Source organism: Narcine bancroftii, chromosome 13 (genome assembly GCF_036971445.1).
Source record: "Narcine bancroftii isolate sNarBan1 chromosome 13, sNarBan1.hap1, whole genome shotgun sequence".
Classification (NCBI taxonomy): Eukaryota; Metazoa; Chordata; class Chondrichthyes; order Torpediniformes; family Narcinidae; genus Narcine; species Narcine bancroftii.
The window spans coordinates 43,153,316-43,171,749 of NC_091481.1; the positions used below are offsets into that span (position 1 = coordinate 43,153,316).

At 43.8% G+C, this 18,434-nt stretch overlaps 1 protein-coding gene across 1 annotated transcript in view; it reads right to left on the reverse strand.

The window, feature by feature from the left end:
- The window catches only part of cfap54 (cilia and flagella associated protein 54), a 1,315,566-nt gene that overhangs the window by 104,105 nt on the left and 1,193,027 nt on the right, over positions 1-18,434 (reverse strand). The window contains exons 55-58 of the mRNA XM_069909968.1: positions 18,007-18,167; positions 16,200-16,382; positions 14,441-14,567; positions 697-852 (exon numbers count right to left, since the gene is read on the reverse strand). Of these exons, the coding sequence (XP_069766069.1) occupies positions 697-852; positions 14,441-14,567; positions 16,200-16,382; positions 18,007-18,167 (627 nt within the window). The remainder of the gene's footprint in view (positions 1-696; positions 853-14,440; positions 14,568-16,199; positions 16,383-18,006; positions 18,168-18,434) is intronic.

Below are 18,434 nucleotides of genomic sequence, written 5' to 3' on the forward strand. Positions count from 1 at the left end.
GGACTGTGATCCAAAGAACTTTTCTAATCTTAAATACACATCACACACACCTGCGCTTAGTATTAGGTGGGGGGTGGGGGAGGGATTAAGTAGGTTAAGTAATAAGTTAAAATTTAATTCTGTTTTCTTATTCAAATATAATTAAAAACTACTTTAGTTTAAGTACCCCTTTGTGTTGTGGTGCATATCTATTGCTGCTGGTTTCCTGGTTCTCTGTACTCCGTAACACAACAAAAAGACAGGCGTAGCTGGGACCCATGTGACCAATGATTTGAAGGAAATGAGAAGCATCAATATTGGGGATGAACATAAGTTCTGCCACGCATATGAGAGTGTTGATGGAGGGAAACATTGAACTTTGAGTCCTCAATGGTGGGGATTGGAGGTGGAGAGCTGAACATCCACAATGAAGATGAGATGGTGGGGAAGAGCATGAGAGGTGTCTTGGATGTAGGTGGGAAGGGACTGAACAAGGGGAGAGTGGATGGAGTCAGGAGTAGGTGAGTGTGGGGAGAAACAGTGGGCCTCCATACAGTCTTGTTTGTGAATCTTGTAAAGCTCCCTCATCCACCACATCTCTGAATCATTTTTGATCTAACTAACTACAAGGCTTCCTGGAAGTACAAATCAAACAATACATTATTTTAATTGCAAGTTTAACTGTCAAGTCATATTGTTACCAAGTTCATATTATACCTTTGTGTAAGAGGAGGTCTGCCTCTAGATCAAGCTCTTGAGATGCTGCACTTTTACAAAGCTCAAGACCTGTGCTATAAGCGGAAAGTGCTGCTTGCCATGTTGACTCACTCAGTCTTTTATCTGAGCATGTTTCCAATTGTGCTGCAACATTTCCTTTCATGGAAACAAAGACAAAAGGTTCAACTTTGCATTAAAACAGTCACTGAATAATCAGCACTTGATGTAAATTCTGAAACAGTGACAGATTACTTGAGGATACATTTTAAACTAGAGCTTACATATGTCAGAATCAGATCTCAAACTCACCTGGTCCATCTCTGACAACACTCTCCTGGATCTCTCTGTCTCCATCTCGGGAGACAAGCTTTTCACCGGCATACACTATAAGCCCACTAAGTCCCACAACGACCATCAATTCAGCCCTCTCCCACATCTCCTTCATTTCCCACTCATCTGCCCTGGCCTCCTCTGCCCCCAGACCCAACAAACATAGAATCCCCCTCATCCTCACCTAGTACCCCACCAGCCTCAACATCCAAAACATTATCCTCTGAAGTTTCCAGCACTTACAACAGGATCCCACCACCAGACAAATTTTCGCTTCTCCTCCCCTCTCTGCCTTCTGTCGAGACTGCTCCTTCTGTGACTCCTTCATGCACTCCTCCATCCCCACCAATCGCCCCCCTCCCACCCGACAACTTTTCTTGTGGCCGCTGGAGTTGCCACACTTGCACTCACACGTCCTCCCTCACCTTGGTCCAGGGCCCCAAACAGGCATTTCAAATGAAGCAACACTTCACGTGTATCCGCAGGAATGCTTTACAGCATCCGGTGCTCCCTTTGTGGCCTTCTCTACATCAGAGAGACTTGGCGCAGATTGGAAGATCGCTTCACAGAGCACCTTCGCTCCAGTAACAGAGACTTCCCAGTAGCCAACCAGTTCTGTGTCACTTTCCCATTCTCACATGCCTGTCCATGGCCTTATGGTCTGTCCATCTAAGATCACCTTCAAATTGGAGGAACCACTTAATTTTCTGTTTGGGCCAACCAGATCAACTTTTCCGGTTTCTGCTAGCCTGCTCTCCTCTTTCCCCTCCCCCTCCCCCTCCCCTTTCCAGTTCTCCTCCTTCCCTTCCCCCTCCACCCACCCAGCCATCCCTTCTCCCCTTGATCACTGTTGTCCCTCCCTCCCCTCCCATCTATCACCTCCTGCCTTGAGACCACCTCTCTCAAGGACACCTGCTGATATTTTTTCATACCTTGATGAAGGGCTCAAGCCTGAAACATGGGTTAAGCATTTGTACCTTTGCTCTATAAAGGATACTGCTTGACCTGCTGAGTTTCTCCAGCTTTGTGCTTTTACTTCAACCATGGTTTCTGCAGACTTTTATGTTTTACTTCAGATAAATATTTGTTTGGCATTGTTCAGGATTTTACTTATGGCAATGATAATACTGTATGTTCAAGTCAAGATTAAATGTAATGAATAGCTTTTGGGCTTTGTTCCACTATGAGAGTTGCCTGGAAAATAATTTGCTTTGATTGTGGACTTTTAAATAGAATTGTATTCACACTTGTTAATCCTGTACATCATGATCCCAGTGCAATAGCCCAGGCACATTTTGTCTAGTGTTGCTTCCATGTGAGACAACAGTTGCTGGAATTTGCATTGGGGTTGACACTTGACTGTAACAATCACAACAGGGTTCCCGCACACACTGATTGTCACACATGATTGCTGCAGGGGTAGCCCATGGAGGGGCAAGAGGTAGAGGCAAAAATGCAGCAGTTTTGCAAACTGGGACCCAGAGATACTGGTGAAAGAAAGACAGGAGGTCTTCAAGGGTCATAGAATATTACTAACTAAAAAACCCTCCCAAACTTATCCCCTATTTTTGTTCAACCATAGGCCTGTCTTAGTGTTTCTTATTGGCCCCCATTGTTCCAGCCCCTGGCAATGCATTGCAGATACCCACAGCATTGTGTAAAAAAAAAATTACTCCTGACATCTCCCCTACACTTTTCTCCCTTCACTTTGTACAGATGTCCTCTGGTGCTCCAAAGTGAAAAGTCCCAGCTTTTCTAACCTTGCTACATAAGACATATTTTCTAATCCAGGCAACATCCTAATCAATCTCCTCTGCCCCCTCTCCATAGTTTTCACATCCTTCCTGTAATGAGGTGACCAGATCAGTGCACTATATTCTAAATGTGGTCTCACCACAGATTTATAGATCTGCATAATGGAACAATGCTGGAAAATGTACAATGACCATGCAAGGTAGATCAAGGTAAAGATTCGAACACCTTAAACTGCATCTCCAATATCATACAACATGGAGTGACATGCCACTCCCACAAATCAAGCATATGCAGGCAGATACTCATTGAGAGGAGGGATTTCTTTATCCAGAGAATGGTGAATCAATGCCACAGACTGCTGTGGAAGCCAAGTCGTAAGTTCTTGATCAGGAAGGGTTACGGAAAAAAGAGAGAAATATGGGGTTAAACAGGACAGTAAATCAGCCATGTGGACATAATGGCCAAATTCAGCTCAAAGGTCTTATGGTCTTATGTAAAGGTATTTAGCTGATAGATTGCTGTCTCAGTGTACAAGGGGCAGGTTGAGGAACACGGTGGTCTGTGTTTGAGCTTTGGTGAGTGAGGGAAATGTTTTTATTCCATTTGAAGTATATCCTACATTTAGTTATCAAAGTTAATAACTTTTCCAATTGCATTTTGGTTGGCCTAGAAATTTTATCTGGTGTGTGCAGATAACTTAAAAAGGCCCCTTTTAACTGGGGTCACCTTGTAAATGCTTGAGGCCCATCAGTTTCAGCTGAAGTCTGCTTTTGTCAGAGTGCTTTATCAAACCTCAGAGTGGAGCCAACTCAGAATGCAAGCTTTAACAATTCTTTTTGCCCCACAGAGACTGCTCGACACCTGCCCCCCACCCCACCCACATGAATTACTCCTGTAGTTTGTTTATTTGTTGCAAAATTTAGTAGGTTATGCTTTAAATGGAATCAATCACCTTTCTTAATTATTTAAGAGGCGGAAGTAAGGGTCAGTAAATTTGCGGATGACATTAAGGTTGGAGGAGTTGTGGATGGAGCTGAATGTTACATGGGCAGAATAGTGCCAGATGGATTTCAATCCAGATAAGTATGAGGTGATGTATTTTGGAAAGACTAACCAGAAGGTTGAGTACAGCGTTAATGGTTGGTTATTTAAGAGTGTGGATGAATAGAGGGACCTTGGGATCCAAACCTATACATCCCTTAAGGTTGCCGCACAGGTTGATAAGAAGGCCTATGGGATGCTGGGATTCATTAATGGGGGGGGGGGGGGTTAAATTCCTGTTACACCTCCACAAATCTTTGTTAAGACCACACTTAGGGTATTGTGTTCAGTTCTGGTCACTTCATTGTAGGAAGGATGTGGAAGGTGTGGAGAGGGTGCAGAGGAGATTTACCAGGATGCTCCCTGGATTGGGGAACAAGTCTTATGAGGCAAAATAGCAGACCTGGGACATTTCACTTTGGAGCATAGAAGGATGAGAGTAGATTTGATAGAGGTCTACAAGATTATGAGAGGCATAGAGGGAATAGACAGCCAGCACCTGTTTCCCAGGGCAGGGTCAGTAGAGGGCATATGTACAAAATGAAAGGAGGAAAATTTAGGGGAGACATCAGGGGTACATTTTTTTACACAGAGAATTGTGGGTGCCTAGAATGTCTTGCCAGGGCTGGTGGTGAAGGCTGAAACATTATGGGTATTTAAGAGACTCTTAGACAGACAGATGGATGAAAGGAAAACAGAGGGTTATGGGGAAGGATTTAGTTTTTTATTGGAGAAAAAAAAATTGAGGGCTGAAGGGCCTGTACAGTGCTGCAGTGTTCTATGTTCTATGTTTAGAATGCTAAAATAATTCAGGGATCATCCAGAGAAGGTGAAATTGGTCCCGTTATATGGTCTTTATGCATTGGGAATTTGGGAACCTTCTTCCAATGTCCAACGTGTGCAGGTATTAATTATGCAAGAAAGAAGAGCAGAACAGGCAACTCAACAATCCAAAGCATAGAAACATAATGTGTGATGGGACATGTGGGTTGGTGGAGGGGGGGTGGTGTGTGGCTGAGAACGTAAAAGAGGAAATGGCAGTAGAATATTCATCAAAGAATGTATTACTGCAGTAAAGAGCAAACAAATAACAGCAGGAGTGAGCAGTGAAGCAGGTAGCATCCACGGGGAGAAATGGGCAGTCGATGATTTGTGTTGGGACTTTCTTGAGAGAGTGGGAAGGGGAGATAGGAACCATAAAATGTAGGGGTGCAAGGGCTGGGGAGGGAGCAAGAAGTAAAATTAAAGAAGGAAATGTGGAATGGGAAGACCATAAGATGTAGGAGCAGAAATAATCCATTCACCCCATTGAGTCTGTCCCTCCATTTCATCATGAGCTGATCCATTTTCCCACTCAGCCCTGCAACCCGGCCTTTATCCCATAACCTTTAATGCCCTGGCTAATCAGGAAGATATCAATCTCTGCCTTAAATACACCCAATGACCTGGCCTCCACAACCGCCTATGGCAATACCACCCGCTGGCTAAAGAAATTCCTTCGCATCTCTGTTCTCAGAAGATACCCTTCAATCCTGAAGTTGTCCCCTCTTGTCCTAGACTCTCCCACCATGGGAAACAACATCTACTCTGTCCATACCTTTCAACATTCAAAATGCTTCAATAAGATCCACCATCATTCTCCTAACTTCCAATGAGTATAGGCCTAGAGTTATCAAACGCTCTTCAGGTGATGACCCTTTCATTCTAGAATCATCCTTGTGAACCTCCTCTCCAAAGCCAGCACATTTTTCCTAAAATGAGGATCCCAAATCTGCTCCAAGCACTCCACCGAGGTCTCACCCATGCCTGATAGAGCCTCAACATCACATCCCTGCTCTTTGATCCTAATTTCCTCTTGAAATGAAGGCGTGCCTTGCGTTTGCTTTCTTCACCTACAGGTGATCCTGCTCGAGGACTCCCAGGTCCCTTTGCATCTGGGTATTGTCAATTTTCTTCCCATTTAGAAAATAGTCTGCTCATTTACTTCTTCTATCTAAGTGCATGACCGTACACTTTCTGACATTTCTTTGCCCATTCTCCTCATCCGTCTATCTTTCTGCAACTTCTATGTTTATTTAACGCTTCCTGTTCCTTCATCTACCTTCGTATCATCTGGCCACGAAGCCATTCATTCAATAATCCAAATCAGTAATACACAACATAAAAAGAAGCGTTTCCAACACTGACCCTGTGGAACACCACGAACAACTAGCTGCCAATCAGAATATGATTCTTGTCTCCCAACTCTCTGCTTCCTACCAATCAGCCACTGATAGCTCAGTGGTTTGAACCCTGGTCTTATAAACCAGGGGTCATGAGTTTGTGCCTTGCTGCAGTCTCATTTCTGTGGTGACTCTCTGTCTTCCTTATGGTAGACAAAGTTACATTCTAAATTTAGTATTACGTGACAATAATTAGCCTTAGTAAGGAGATTCCCACCTGTTTCAGATGGACATCAATCATCCCAGTAGTGTGAGCTGCCTCATCACCCAGTTGCACTAACATCTACTGTGATGAAATGCTTTGAGAGGCTGGTCATGGCCAGAATTAACACGTACCTAAGTAAAGATCTGGACCCAATGTAATTCGCCTATCGTCACAATCGCTCCACACTGGCTCCACTCAGCCCTGGATCACATTGTAAACAGCAACTCATCTATAAGGCTGCTCTTCATCGACTACAGCTCAGCCTTCAACACATTATTCCCTCAGTGCTGGTCAAGAAGCTCCAAACCCTGGGCCTCTGCACCTCCACCTCCCACCCTTGCAATTGGATCCTTGACTTCCTCATCAGAAGACCACAGTCAGAATGAATTGGAACAATGTCTCCTCCTCACTGACTATCAACACAGGGACACCCCAAGGATGTGCTCTTAGCCCACTGCTCTGTATGGCAAATTTGTTGATGACACCATGGATGCTGGCAGAATCATGGACGGCAATGAGGAACATACAGGAGAGAGATAAATTAGCTCATTGAGTGGTATCCCAACAACACCCTTGAACTCAACATTGGCAAAACCAAGAAGCTGATTGTAGACTTCAGAAAGGGAAATCAAGAAAACACGAACCAGTCCTCAATGAGGGGTCAGGAATAGAAAAGGTCCAAAATCCTGGTTGTCTACATCTCCAAGGATCTGCTCTGGAGCCTCCATATCCATGCAACCATGAAGAAGGCTCATCAGCAGCTAAACTTTGTGAGGAGCCTGAGGAGATTCGGTATGTCACCAAAGACTCAAAAATGTATGCAGGTGTACCACGGAGAGCACTCTGGCTGGTTGCATCACTGCCTGGTGTGGAGGCGCCAACTTCTTAGACAAGACAAAAAGTCCAAAGGGTTATTAACTCGGCCTGCAACATCATGGACACCAGATTCCACTCCATCAAGGACATCTACAAGAGGTGGTGTCTTAAGAAAGCAGCCTCTATCCTCAAGGACCCCCACTACCCAGGCTATGCCCTCTTCACTCTGCTATCACCGGAAAAAGATACAGGAGGCTGAAGACGAGCACTCAGCAGCAGAGAGACAGCTTCTTTCCCACTGCCATCAGATGCCTGAATGAACTATGAACCACCATCGGTGCCTTGCTTTGTCTTTTTCATGCACTTTTTAATTTATTTATGCAAGGTGGTTTATATAAATATTTGCATTGTGATGCTGTCACAAAATAATGAATTTTGTTGCATATTCATGACAAGAAATTCTGATTCTGATGTTTCCTGTTATACCATGTTATATCTTGTTAGCTCTTCAGCGCTTGACGTCCTGCTTTGCGGAAACTGCCAAAATGTTTGGCCTGGAAGTCAGCCTGAAGAAAACTGAGGTCCTCCATCAGCCAGCTCCCCACCATGACTACCAGCCCCCCCACATCTCCATCGGGCACACAAAACTCAAAACGGTCAACCAGTTTACCTATCTCGGCTGCACCATTTCATCAGATGCAAGGATCGACAATGAGATAGACAACAGACTCGCCAAGGCAAATAGCGCCTTTGGAAGACTACACAAAAGAGTCTGGAAAAACAACCAACTGAAAAACCTCACAAAGATAAGCGTATACAGAGCCGTTGTCATACCCACACTCCTGTTCGGCTCCGAATCATGGGTCCTCTACCGGCACCACCTACGGCTCCTAGAACGCTTCCACCAGCGTTGTCTCCGCTCCATCCTCAACATCCATTGGAGCGCTTACACCCCTAACGTCGAAGTACTCGAGATGGCAGAGGTCGACAGCATCGAGTCCACGCTGCTGAAGATCCAGCTGCGCTGGATGGGTCACGTCTCCAGAATGGAGGACCATCGCATTCCCAAGATCGTGTTATATGGCGAGCTCTCCACTGGCCACCGTGACAGAGGTGCACCAAAGAAAAGGTACAAGGACTGCCTAAAGAAATCTCTTGGTGCCTGCCACATTGACCACCGCCAGTGGGCTGATAACGCCTCAAACCGTGCATCTTGGCGCCTCACAGTTTGGCGGGCAGCAACCTCCTTTGAAGAAGACCGCAGAGCCCACCTCACTGACAAAAGGCAAAGGAGGAAAAACCCAACACCCAACCCCAACCAACCAATTTTCCCTTGCAACCGCTGCAATCGTGTCTGCCTGTCCCGCATCGGACTTGTCAGCCACAAACGAGCCTGCAGCTGACGTGGACTTTTTACCCCCTCCATAAATCTTCGTCCGCGAAGCCAAGCCAAAGAAAAAAAAAAAAGCCTTATGTGTGCACCTTGTCAAAGACATTAAACATTAAAATATTACAGCACTATACAGGCCCTTCGGCCCTCCCTGTTGTGCCACAATATATAGAAGTGCAAAACCCTCCCTACCCTATAACCCTCTCCTTTCGTCCATGTGCCTATCTAATAGTCTTTTAAAGGCTCCTAATGTTTCAGCCTCTACCAGAATTCCAGGCCTCAACAACCCTCTGTGTAAAAAAAAACTTACCCCTGATGTCTCCCCTATACTTCCCTCCCTTAATCTCATACACATGTCCTCCAGTGGTTGTTATTCCCACCCTAGGAATCAAGTATTGACTGTCCAACCTATCTATGCCCCTCATAATTTTGTAGCCCTCGATCAAGTCCCCTCTCATCCTTCTAAGCTCCAAAGAGAAAAGTCCAAGCAACATCCTGGTAAATCTCCTCTGCACCCTCTCCATAGCTTCTACAACCTTCCTATAATGAGGTGACCAGAACTGGACACAATATTGCAAATATGGTCTCACCAGAGACTTATAAAGCTGCAACATGACTTCTCTACTCTTATACACAAGCCCAGAATCCCATTGGCTTTTTTTAGCTATCCTATCAACCTGAGCAACATGAACCCCAAGTTCCCCCTGTTCACCCACACTCTTGATTAACCGACCATTAACCCTGTTCTCAGATTTTTCGATTTGTCCGGCCAAAATGCATCACCTCACACTTGTCCAGATTTAACTCCATTTGTCATTTTTCTGCCCAACACTGCATCCTGCCTATGTCCTCTTGCAACCTCTGACAGCCTTCAGCTCCATCTACAGTTCCTCCAATCTTCATGTCATCTGCAAACTTACTCACCCAACCTTCTGTATCAACATCTAGATCATTTATAAAAGTCACGAAGAACAAGGGACCGCGAACTGATCCCTGTGGCTCTCCACTAGATACTGCCCTCCATGCTGAGAACCTCCCTTCCTCCACTACTCTCTGTCTTCTTCCTGCATCAATTTTTTATCCAGACGGCCAAAGTTCCAATGATCCCAATCCTCTTGACCTTCCGGATGAGTCTCTCATGGGGAACCTTATCAAACGCCTTACTGAAAACCATATAGACCACATTTACTACCTGACTCTCATCAATTTCTTTCGTCACTTCCTCAAAGAACTCAATTAGGCTCGTGAGACACGACCTTCCCTTTACAAAGCAATGCTGACTATACTTGAGTAAATGCTGGTAGATCGTATCCTTAAGAACCCTTTTCATTAGTTTACATGCCACTGACATGAGGTTCACCGGTCAATAATTCCCAGAATTCTCCTTATTACCTTTTTTTAAACAAAGGGACTACATTGCCATTCTCCAAACCTCTGGACCTCCCCTGTAGTCAAAGAGGATTCAAAGACCATAGCTAATGCTCTCACTATTTCTTCTCTTACCACCCCCCCCCCCCCCCCCCCCACAGCAACCAAGGGTATATCTCATTTGGCCCTGGGAACATCAATCTTGATGTTATTGAGAAGATCTTCCCAAAATCAAAAAGCACACCATCCATGTATCTCCCTCATCCAGCTGGCTTGTCACTTCCTCAAAGAATTCTAATTGGTTTGACAAGCAAGATTTTTCCCCTTAAGGAAGCCACGCTGGCTTTGGCCTATCTCGTCATGTGCGTCCAGAATCAGAATTTCTTGATATGAATGTGTCATGAAACTCATTGTTTTGTGGCAGCATTACAGCTGTAAAAATTGCTATCAATTCCTTTCTTAAAATAAGTTTGTGGAAAAGAAGAGAAAAAGTGAGGCCATGTCTGTGGCTCATTGTCCATTCAGAAATCTGATGGTGGAGGGGAAGATACTGGTTTTCTCCAGTTGAGAATTCTTCTTCAGGCACCTTTACGTCCTTCCTGTAGCAGTGTGAAGAGGGCATGGGTGGTGGGGGTGCTTTCTCAAGACACCGCCTCTTGTAGATGTCCTTAATGGAGTGAAGATTGATGCCTATTATGGTGCTGCTCTCTGTAGCCTATTTCTGCCCTGTGCATTGGCACCTCCATTCCAGACAGTGACCCAACCAGTGAAAATGCTCTCCATGGTGCACCTGTTGAAACTTGATTGTCATACCACATCTACTCAACCTCCTCATAAGGTATAGCTGCTCCAAGAATGCTGCGTGATTCCACTGACATGAAGGGCTTGGGATAGGTCTTCAGGGATGTTGACATGCAGGATCTTGGTTTGTGTTCCCCTTCCTGAAGTCCACCATTAATTTCTTAGTTCTGCTAAAGGTTGTGCAAGGTTGTTGTTGTGACACCACTCAACGAGCTGATCCATTTCACTCTTGTAACTTCCTCATTTGTACTATCGGCAAATTTGTAGATGACAGTTGAATTGTGCCTAGCCACACAGTCATTGGTGTAGAGCGAGTAGAGCAGTGGGCTAAGTATGCATCCTCGAGGTGTGCCTGGGTTGACTGTCAGTGAGGAGGAGATGTTTTTTCCGATTTGCACTGACTGTGTTCTTCGATGATGGTCAAGGGTCCAGTTGCAGAGTGGGAGGTGCAGAGGCCAAGGTTTTGAAACTTGCTGAGGGAGTGAAGTGGTTAAAAGCTGAGCTGTAATTGATGAAAAGCAGCCTGATGTATATGTTGCTGTTGTTTAGGTGTTCTAAGGCTGAGTGGAGAGTCAGTGAGATTGTATCTGCTGGGGAGCAATTGTGGTGGTAGGCGAATTGATGTGGGTCCAGGTCTTTACTGAGGTATGGGTAATTCTAGCTATGATCAACCTCTCAAAGCATTTAATCACTGTAGAAGTGAGTGGCATTTTCAAACAGGTGGGAACCTCCAATTGCAGCAATGAGAGAATGAAAATGTCCCAGCTAGTTGAACACCCCAGCTAGTTAGTTGACACAGGTTTCCAGTACCCTGCCAGGTATGCCATCAGAGCCTGATGTCTTGCAAGGATTAACCCTCTTGAAGGATGTTCTGACGTTGGCCTCAGAGGCAGATATCACAGGGATGTCAGTTTCTGCAGGAATTCTCATTGGTACCATTGAATTTTCATTTTCAAAATGAGCATAAAAGGTGTTCATCTCAATGGGTAGCAAAGCATCACAGCTATTTATGATGTTAGGCTTTGTCTCATAGGACAAACCCTGCCATTGCTGGTGAGTATCTAATTCTGTTTCCAGCTCCCTTGGAATGACCTCATTGCTGCTGAGATAGCCGTCGGTAGGTCATACTTGGGCTTCTTGTAGAGATCTGGATCACTGCTCTTAAATGCCATTGATCTTGCCCTCAGCACGGTGTGAATTGTGAATCCTCATCCTTGACAAACAACTCTAACATCTTCTTCTGCTGACAACCTAAATGGCTTATAATTTCCTTTCTGCTGCCTCCCTCCCTTCTTGAATAGTAGGTTGACATTTGAGTTTTTCAATCCTGCCAGACCATGCCAGAATCTACAGATTCCCAAAGGGTTATCAGCAATGCCTCCACAAATTCTACTGTTACCTCTTTTAGAACCTGAAGGTACAATCCATCTGGTCCAGGAGACCATTCAGCTTTCTGAGCACTTTCTCCCTTGCACTCACTTCCCTTCCCAATTACCCTCCGATATCTGGCTCACTGTTAATGTTGTCCATAGTGAAGACTGATGCAAAGTAGTCATTTAGTTCCTCAGCTGTCTCCTTGTCTCAGCATCATTTTCTAGTGGTTCTGTATACTTGAAGAAGCTTTTAGATCCTCCCTGATATTATTTGCTAGTTACTTTCTTACTTCATCTTTTCCCTCCTCATTAATTTTTAGTTACCTTCTGCAAGTTTTTAAAAACTTCCCGATCCTCTGTTTTTCCAGTAACTTTTGTTTCAAGTGGGAGAGTTATATGAAACGTGCATCAAGGGGGTAATTCAGAATTCCTTTTATTGTCACGTAATAATAAAAAAAAGTAATATTACACCTAATTTCCTTTTGCCTGCCATAAGTCAGAGTCGCCATGAACATGATTTGGTGTTACAGCTGAAGCAAGTTGTTCTCTGGACCACAACAGACAGGACAAATGAAAAGGCTCTTCAAAAAATATTCTCTCTCAGTGTCCTCTTCAGTTTTATGCAGTTGATTTTAAAACCTTGCCATCCTCTCCTCCCAAGATCCTAATTCACACATTTGTTATCCTGAAATTAAAACTTCATTTCTCAGGAGAAGGAAGAGGAGGAGAGGACGCTTTCCGTGATGTCTCAGCTCAAGGAAACTGCCTTTTCTGTGTGCTTGTCACTATTTCTGATCATTGGAACTTTCTACCATATCCTTTACATTCAATCTCTCAGAAGCTTCTTAAAAAAACCTCTCACTTGAAGAATCATTGAGTCAACACGATGGAGACAAGCTCCTCTACCCTTGGAGTCGGCACTGCCAAGAATCCACTTTATCCTACGCTCATCCCTTTTTTCTTAAATAAGAAAATCTCCTCAATGAGTGTCACCTATAATGGGATCCCACTACCAGACACATCTTCCTCTCGCCACTTTGCATAGGGACCGCTCCTTTCACCACTCCCTCGTCCACTCATCCCTTCCTCCAAATGATGCTCCTTGGTATCTACCCTTGTGACCACAAGAAATGCTACAGTTGCACCCACACCTCCTCCCTCACCATAATTCAGGGCCCCAAACAGTTTTTCCAAATGAAGCAACACTTCATTTGTGAATCTGTTGGAGTCATTTACTGTATCTGGTGCTCCTGTATCTGGTGGCATGGTTGGCATAGCAGTTAGTGTCATGCCTTCACAGAGCCTATGATCAGGACCACACCAGGACTCGAGTCTGGCGCTGTCTGTAAGAAGTTTGTATGTACTCTGCGTGGGTTTTCTGCAGGGGCTCCAGTTTCCTCCCACCGTTCAAATGTGTAGGTTAACAGGGTGTAAATTGGGTACATGGACCCGTGGGTCAAAATTGGCCTGTTACTGTGCTGTTTGACTAAATTAAAAAAAAAATTAAACATTGTGGAGTCAGGACGCAGACTGGGTGATCGCTTTGTTGAGTCCCTTAACTCTGTCCGCTGTAGCAGGAAGGACCTCCCAGTGGCCAACCATTTTAATCCTGCATACTGGTATGTCCGTCCATGGATTCCTGTCCTTCCAAATTGAGGCCATCCACCAATAGGAGGAACAACACCTTATATTCCATCTTGGCAGTCTCCAACCTTCCTTCTCCTATCAGAGAGTTACTCTCTACTCTCTCCGTTTATCACCTCAGCTACTTCCCATTTGTATCCACTTACGGCTTCTTCTCTGTAAGCCTACGTTCCTCTCCTTGTCCTTCCCTTCTCTTCCATCCACCTTTTTTGCTTCTATCCGATGAAGGGCCCAGGCGCGAAACATAGGTTACTCTTTACTTCCTATGGATGCTGTGTGGCCTGCTGTTTATCCAGCACATTGATCTTCTGTTATTTTAACTGAAAAATCCCTAATCTTTTCTTTCTGCTGCTGAAAGCCGTCTGCTTCCCCTTCGTCAACTTGAGATGTTCACAGTCAGGGAACTTGATGCAGCTTGAGAAACTTTCCTTCGTCCCTGTGCTTTCTCCCTATGACTGCATGTGGTTTTTTTCCCAAGGTTTTCCAAGTCCCTCCCACATCCCAAATTAATTGGTTGTGTAAATCTACTCTGGAGTGTGAATGGATGTCAGGAGAAAAAAAGTGGTTAAATGGGATGCAAGAAGAAAATTGGCATTCATGTGGCTAAGAGCTTGATAGTTGGTGCAAACAGACTGGGACAGATGATCAGTTCCTGTGCGGTAAACTGTGACTTTGTGGGATTATCTTCCTGGGTGCTGCTATTACTGTTAGCAATTCTAAATTTCAAATCATGTCAGAAATTAAATAAGTTATAATTTCACTTCCATAAATAAATAATAGTTGTAATCCCATCTCTTACCTAGTCTTATCTTAATTTTTGCCATCAAAGTAACATGTGGAAGATAGCAGTTTTTCAGTGGGTGCTTTGGACAGGAATAAATCTCCCCATCAGCTTGATGCTTCACAGTTTCCCCCAGTAAAACAAGCTGTACAGAAAACACAAATGTACACCCTTAATATGTCTCACCTTATTTCCCACACTGGACCAATGCACAGATAAATTAAAATAGAACACATTGTTTCTTCAACACAAAACTGTGAAGTGAGCAAACTCCTATCGGCTGTGGGTTTTGTGTCACACAGCTTCCTTTTTTTCCCTTCAGTCTATTCGTAACTCTTCCATGTGCAAGTGAGTTATGTATTCATTATCCAAATCTACATTTCTGCTGAATCCTGTACTGGATTCTTTGGTGCCTATCCTGTATGATCTTGTGTTCTCTTGACCATCTGATCAAACACCCTCAGGGTTTTAAATATCTCATTTCCACTCTTTGCCTTCTCTTTTGAATAGTTCCTTGTTGCTCAATCTTTTCTTACCCTTCAGTTTTTATTTTGTATCTTCTCTAGTGCTTTTTGTAATATATAAAACTTCACACAAAATGAAGAATATTACATGGAGGTTTCATTAATTCCAAAACAAAAAACTACTGTATCAGGTTAGGTTTTGAAGAAAAATAACCTCTTAAAAGAGATTAAATAATTTACAATATGAAAATAAAGAGGAAATAATTGATAGAGAATACTAAATAAATTTCTTTCTCTGTAGTACAATTTTAAATGTCTGTCAGAAATACTCCTGGAGATGTCCTTTTCTTAACTTATTTGGCAATTGGAATTTGACAGAGAAATGAGACAGAACATAGCCAAGAACCATTAAAGCTATCAACTGAAAAAGTAAAAGCTTTCCTACTGAGACCTTTGGGTTATTTTACCTACTGGGGTCAAGAAAAGTTGCTCAGGACATCCAACAGATTGCATTTATGGAGACAAAATCAATCTCAATGACATCTAACTCTCTCCACAGAGGCCGTGCCAAGGATTAACAGCATTTCCTGGCTATATTTCAAAATCAGCAGCTTTTGTTTCAGCTCTATCCTCTTTACAAAGTTCTAAATCCCCTTCCAAGCACCCCATCCCCTCACTTCAGAGAGAATCAGGGCTATCCGAGACACTGTGAGTGCTGAGGGTCACATATACTTCAGGCACACTGCAAGGCCACTCTATGGAATGGGTAGGTGATTGAGGTCAGCAAACCACTGTTTTCATGAAAAACTCAGATGGGCCTTGCAGCGTCTGGCAGGTAGGAGAATGTGCTTCTCCATTCTCCATTCTCTACTTTAATTCCAATAGGATCACAGGATCATGCTGAAACCAGGAGTGTCATTCCTGCAATTTGGTGCACTAGTGGAATTGTCTATCCAACAGAGGAATTTTATGGAGAACAATAAAAACCATAATTCCATGAGAACACACATAGAATTACAAATACAAATGCAACAATGACATATCAGGATGTCCTGGACATTGTGTTCACAAAGTGTATTTTCTCTTTATACATGGACCCTTTCTAACCATTCTCCGAAATCCTCCACTGGAAGGATGATCAAGTTGGCTGCTCCTTCCTCAATTCAGTATGGTGAGGTTAATGATAATCGCAATGCCTAACAGCATGGTGACATGGGGCTCAGCTCACTTGAGACCACATTTAGTCTCTGGAGATCATGACAAACAATGTCAATCAAGATGAAAAAAAATTAAAAATAATTTGAATTGGCTACCTGGTCAAGAAGTAATTTCTGGGCTGAGAGACAAATATTCATCTTCTCTTGCTTGACACCTCTTTCCGCAATGCATATCGACTCCATGACAGTTAAGTCACTTAACTGAAGCATGGCTTTAACAAGAATCAGATGAGAACTGGGTGAATTAAACTGTCTTGATTTCAGTAGGTCCACTATGTTCTATTTTGGAAGATAACACAGAAAATATAATTAATTTCCAAGAGCCTAAAATGGGATGAAAATATAAATCTGGCAGAATAATAGTATTTGCTTGGAAGTTGAATGATAGCTCCTTACACACTGGGCCATATGTCATCAGTTGATGTTCCTGGTACAGAGGGCAAGGTAGTGGAATTGAGTGTCAACACATCAATACAACCAACCAATGACACTCATGCACACAAAATACAGGCAAGGGAACTATGAGCCATGATTGATCATGAACACCTGTTGACTGCACATTTCATATTTGCTCATTGCCATGTACGGCACATTTTCACTGAGGGACAATATCACCACATTAAGCTATTTAAAGTCAACCTGCAGATGGTAGACATTCGACGATGGAAGCAGATGAGAGAACAGGTTCCATGATCCTTACACACTTCCCTGTGAGTGAAGTGATCTGCACCAGTCACCTCATAACAAGATTTGCATTGCATGGGAGTGCTCAGAATTGATGGAAGACTCACACAGACCTCATAGCCCCTACACTCTCCTAATGAAGGTACCAACTCAAAACGACAACAACTTGTTTCTCCCACTGATCCAGTGGATCGTGTGTTTCAAACCTTGACTGAGACATCTCCTACGACCATGAGGGGCATGCACTGATACACTTCCCTTTCTCTTGGCGGACAAGGGGTATGTAATCATAGGTTGCAGGAACTACAGGTTAGGGAGATGGCTGCATGATCTAAGCTGCATGGAGTAAACAGTAGCTGAGACTGTGGTCAGTGGCCAAGTTGAAATAAATGAAAATACTGGGACAACTTGTGTTTGTTTTTATTTATCACTTTTCACAAATGCCACACCATCTCCATATGTATAAGCATGCTCCCCTCATTTGCCCAGTTGTCTTTATCACCACCCCTGGCATGTGGCTTTTATCTTTCTGATAACCTAGAACTTCAATCCAGCCAAAAGCTGGATTTCACGCACCAAATCTACTAGCTCATATACTGACCCAGGACAAGAGAAGGGTAGCATGGCCATGATCTAATGGGAACATTTCCAAAGCCTTGGCTCAACAAGAGAACTTTGCCTAACAGTGGGTTGTGGGTTCAAGTTCATCTCAGATACTTGAGCACATAATCTAGACTGACATGCAAATCAAGTACCAGTGAGTCCAATTACAAGCTGACTAGCGGCAGAAAATAAAGATATGGTGTAGTGGCGGCTACACTGCTAACTGAAGGATCGCACAACCAGACGGGTTGAGTTCAGTGATCAAAAGTGATTTATTGCAGGCTGCCTGGCTGGTCTTATACTCCCAGCCTGGACCTGGCTGAGAACTGTGCTGGGGAGCCCTGACATCACTGGGATATCACGTGGGTCCCCAAGTGCGGGCTTCTGAGCCCGGTGCTGAGATTGGGAGGAAACCCCAGACGGTGCCATTTTGGCCGGATGCCCCGCCGCATGTGTGACAAGTGGGGCCAGTTTGCCTGCCTAATGGCATACCGTCACAGTGGTCCTTTTACTCAGTTCACATCATCACCCCAAATGCATTTATTATTGATTTATTTATGCCAGGAGCATGAAATGTCAAATTCCTTCTGCCGTTGAAATCTGGTGACAACCTCACCTGCAAATGAGTCCTGATGCAATCCTTAGCGTGTCCCAGCTGGAAATCAAGCAGAACTGCCTGCAGCAGAAACTCAGCTTGTGTCTCCACATCACCACGGGCTTTTGCTTCTTTTATCCCTTCTTCACAGAGCTGAGAAGTTTCCAGAAAGTCCTTGATCTCTTAAGTATTAAAAAGATATTTCCACAAAGTTAAAACAATTTTTTTTTCTTTTTTCCAATTTTTTTTCCCTCCAAATTTTATTTCTAAACTTGCCTTGATCGAGGGACTGAAGATAAGATTATAGACTGGACAGCCAGCACCTTTCTTCTGGGGCAACATTAACAAATATGAGAGGACACCTATTTAAGGTGAATGGAGGAAAGTTTAGGGAAGATGTCAGAGGTCAGGTTTTTACTCAGAGAGTGATGGGTGTCAGGAATACATTG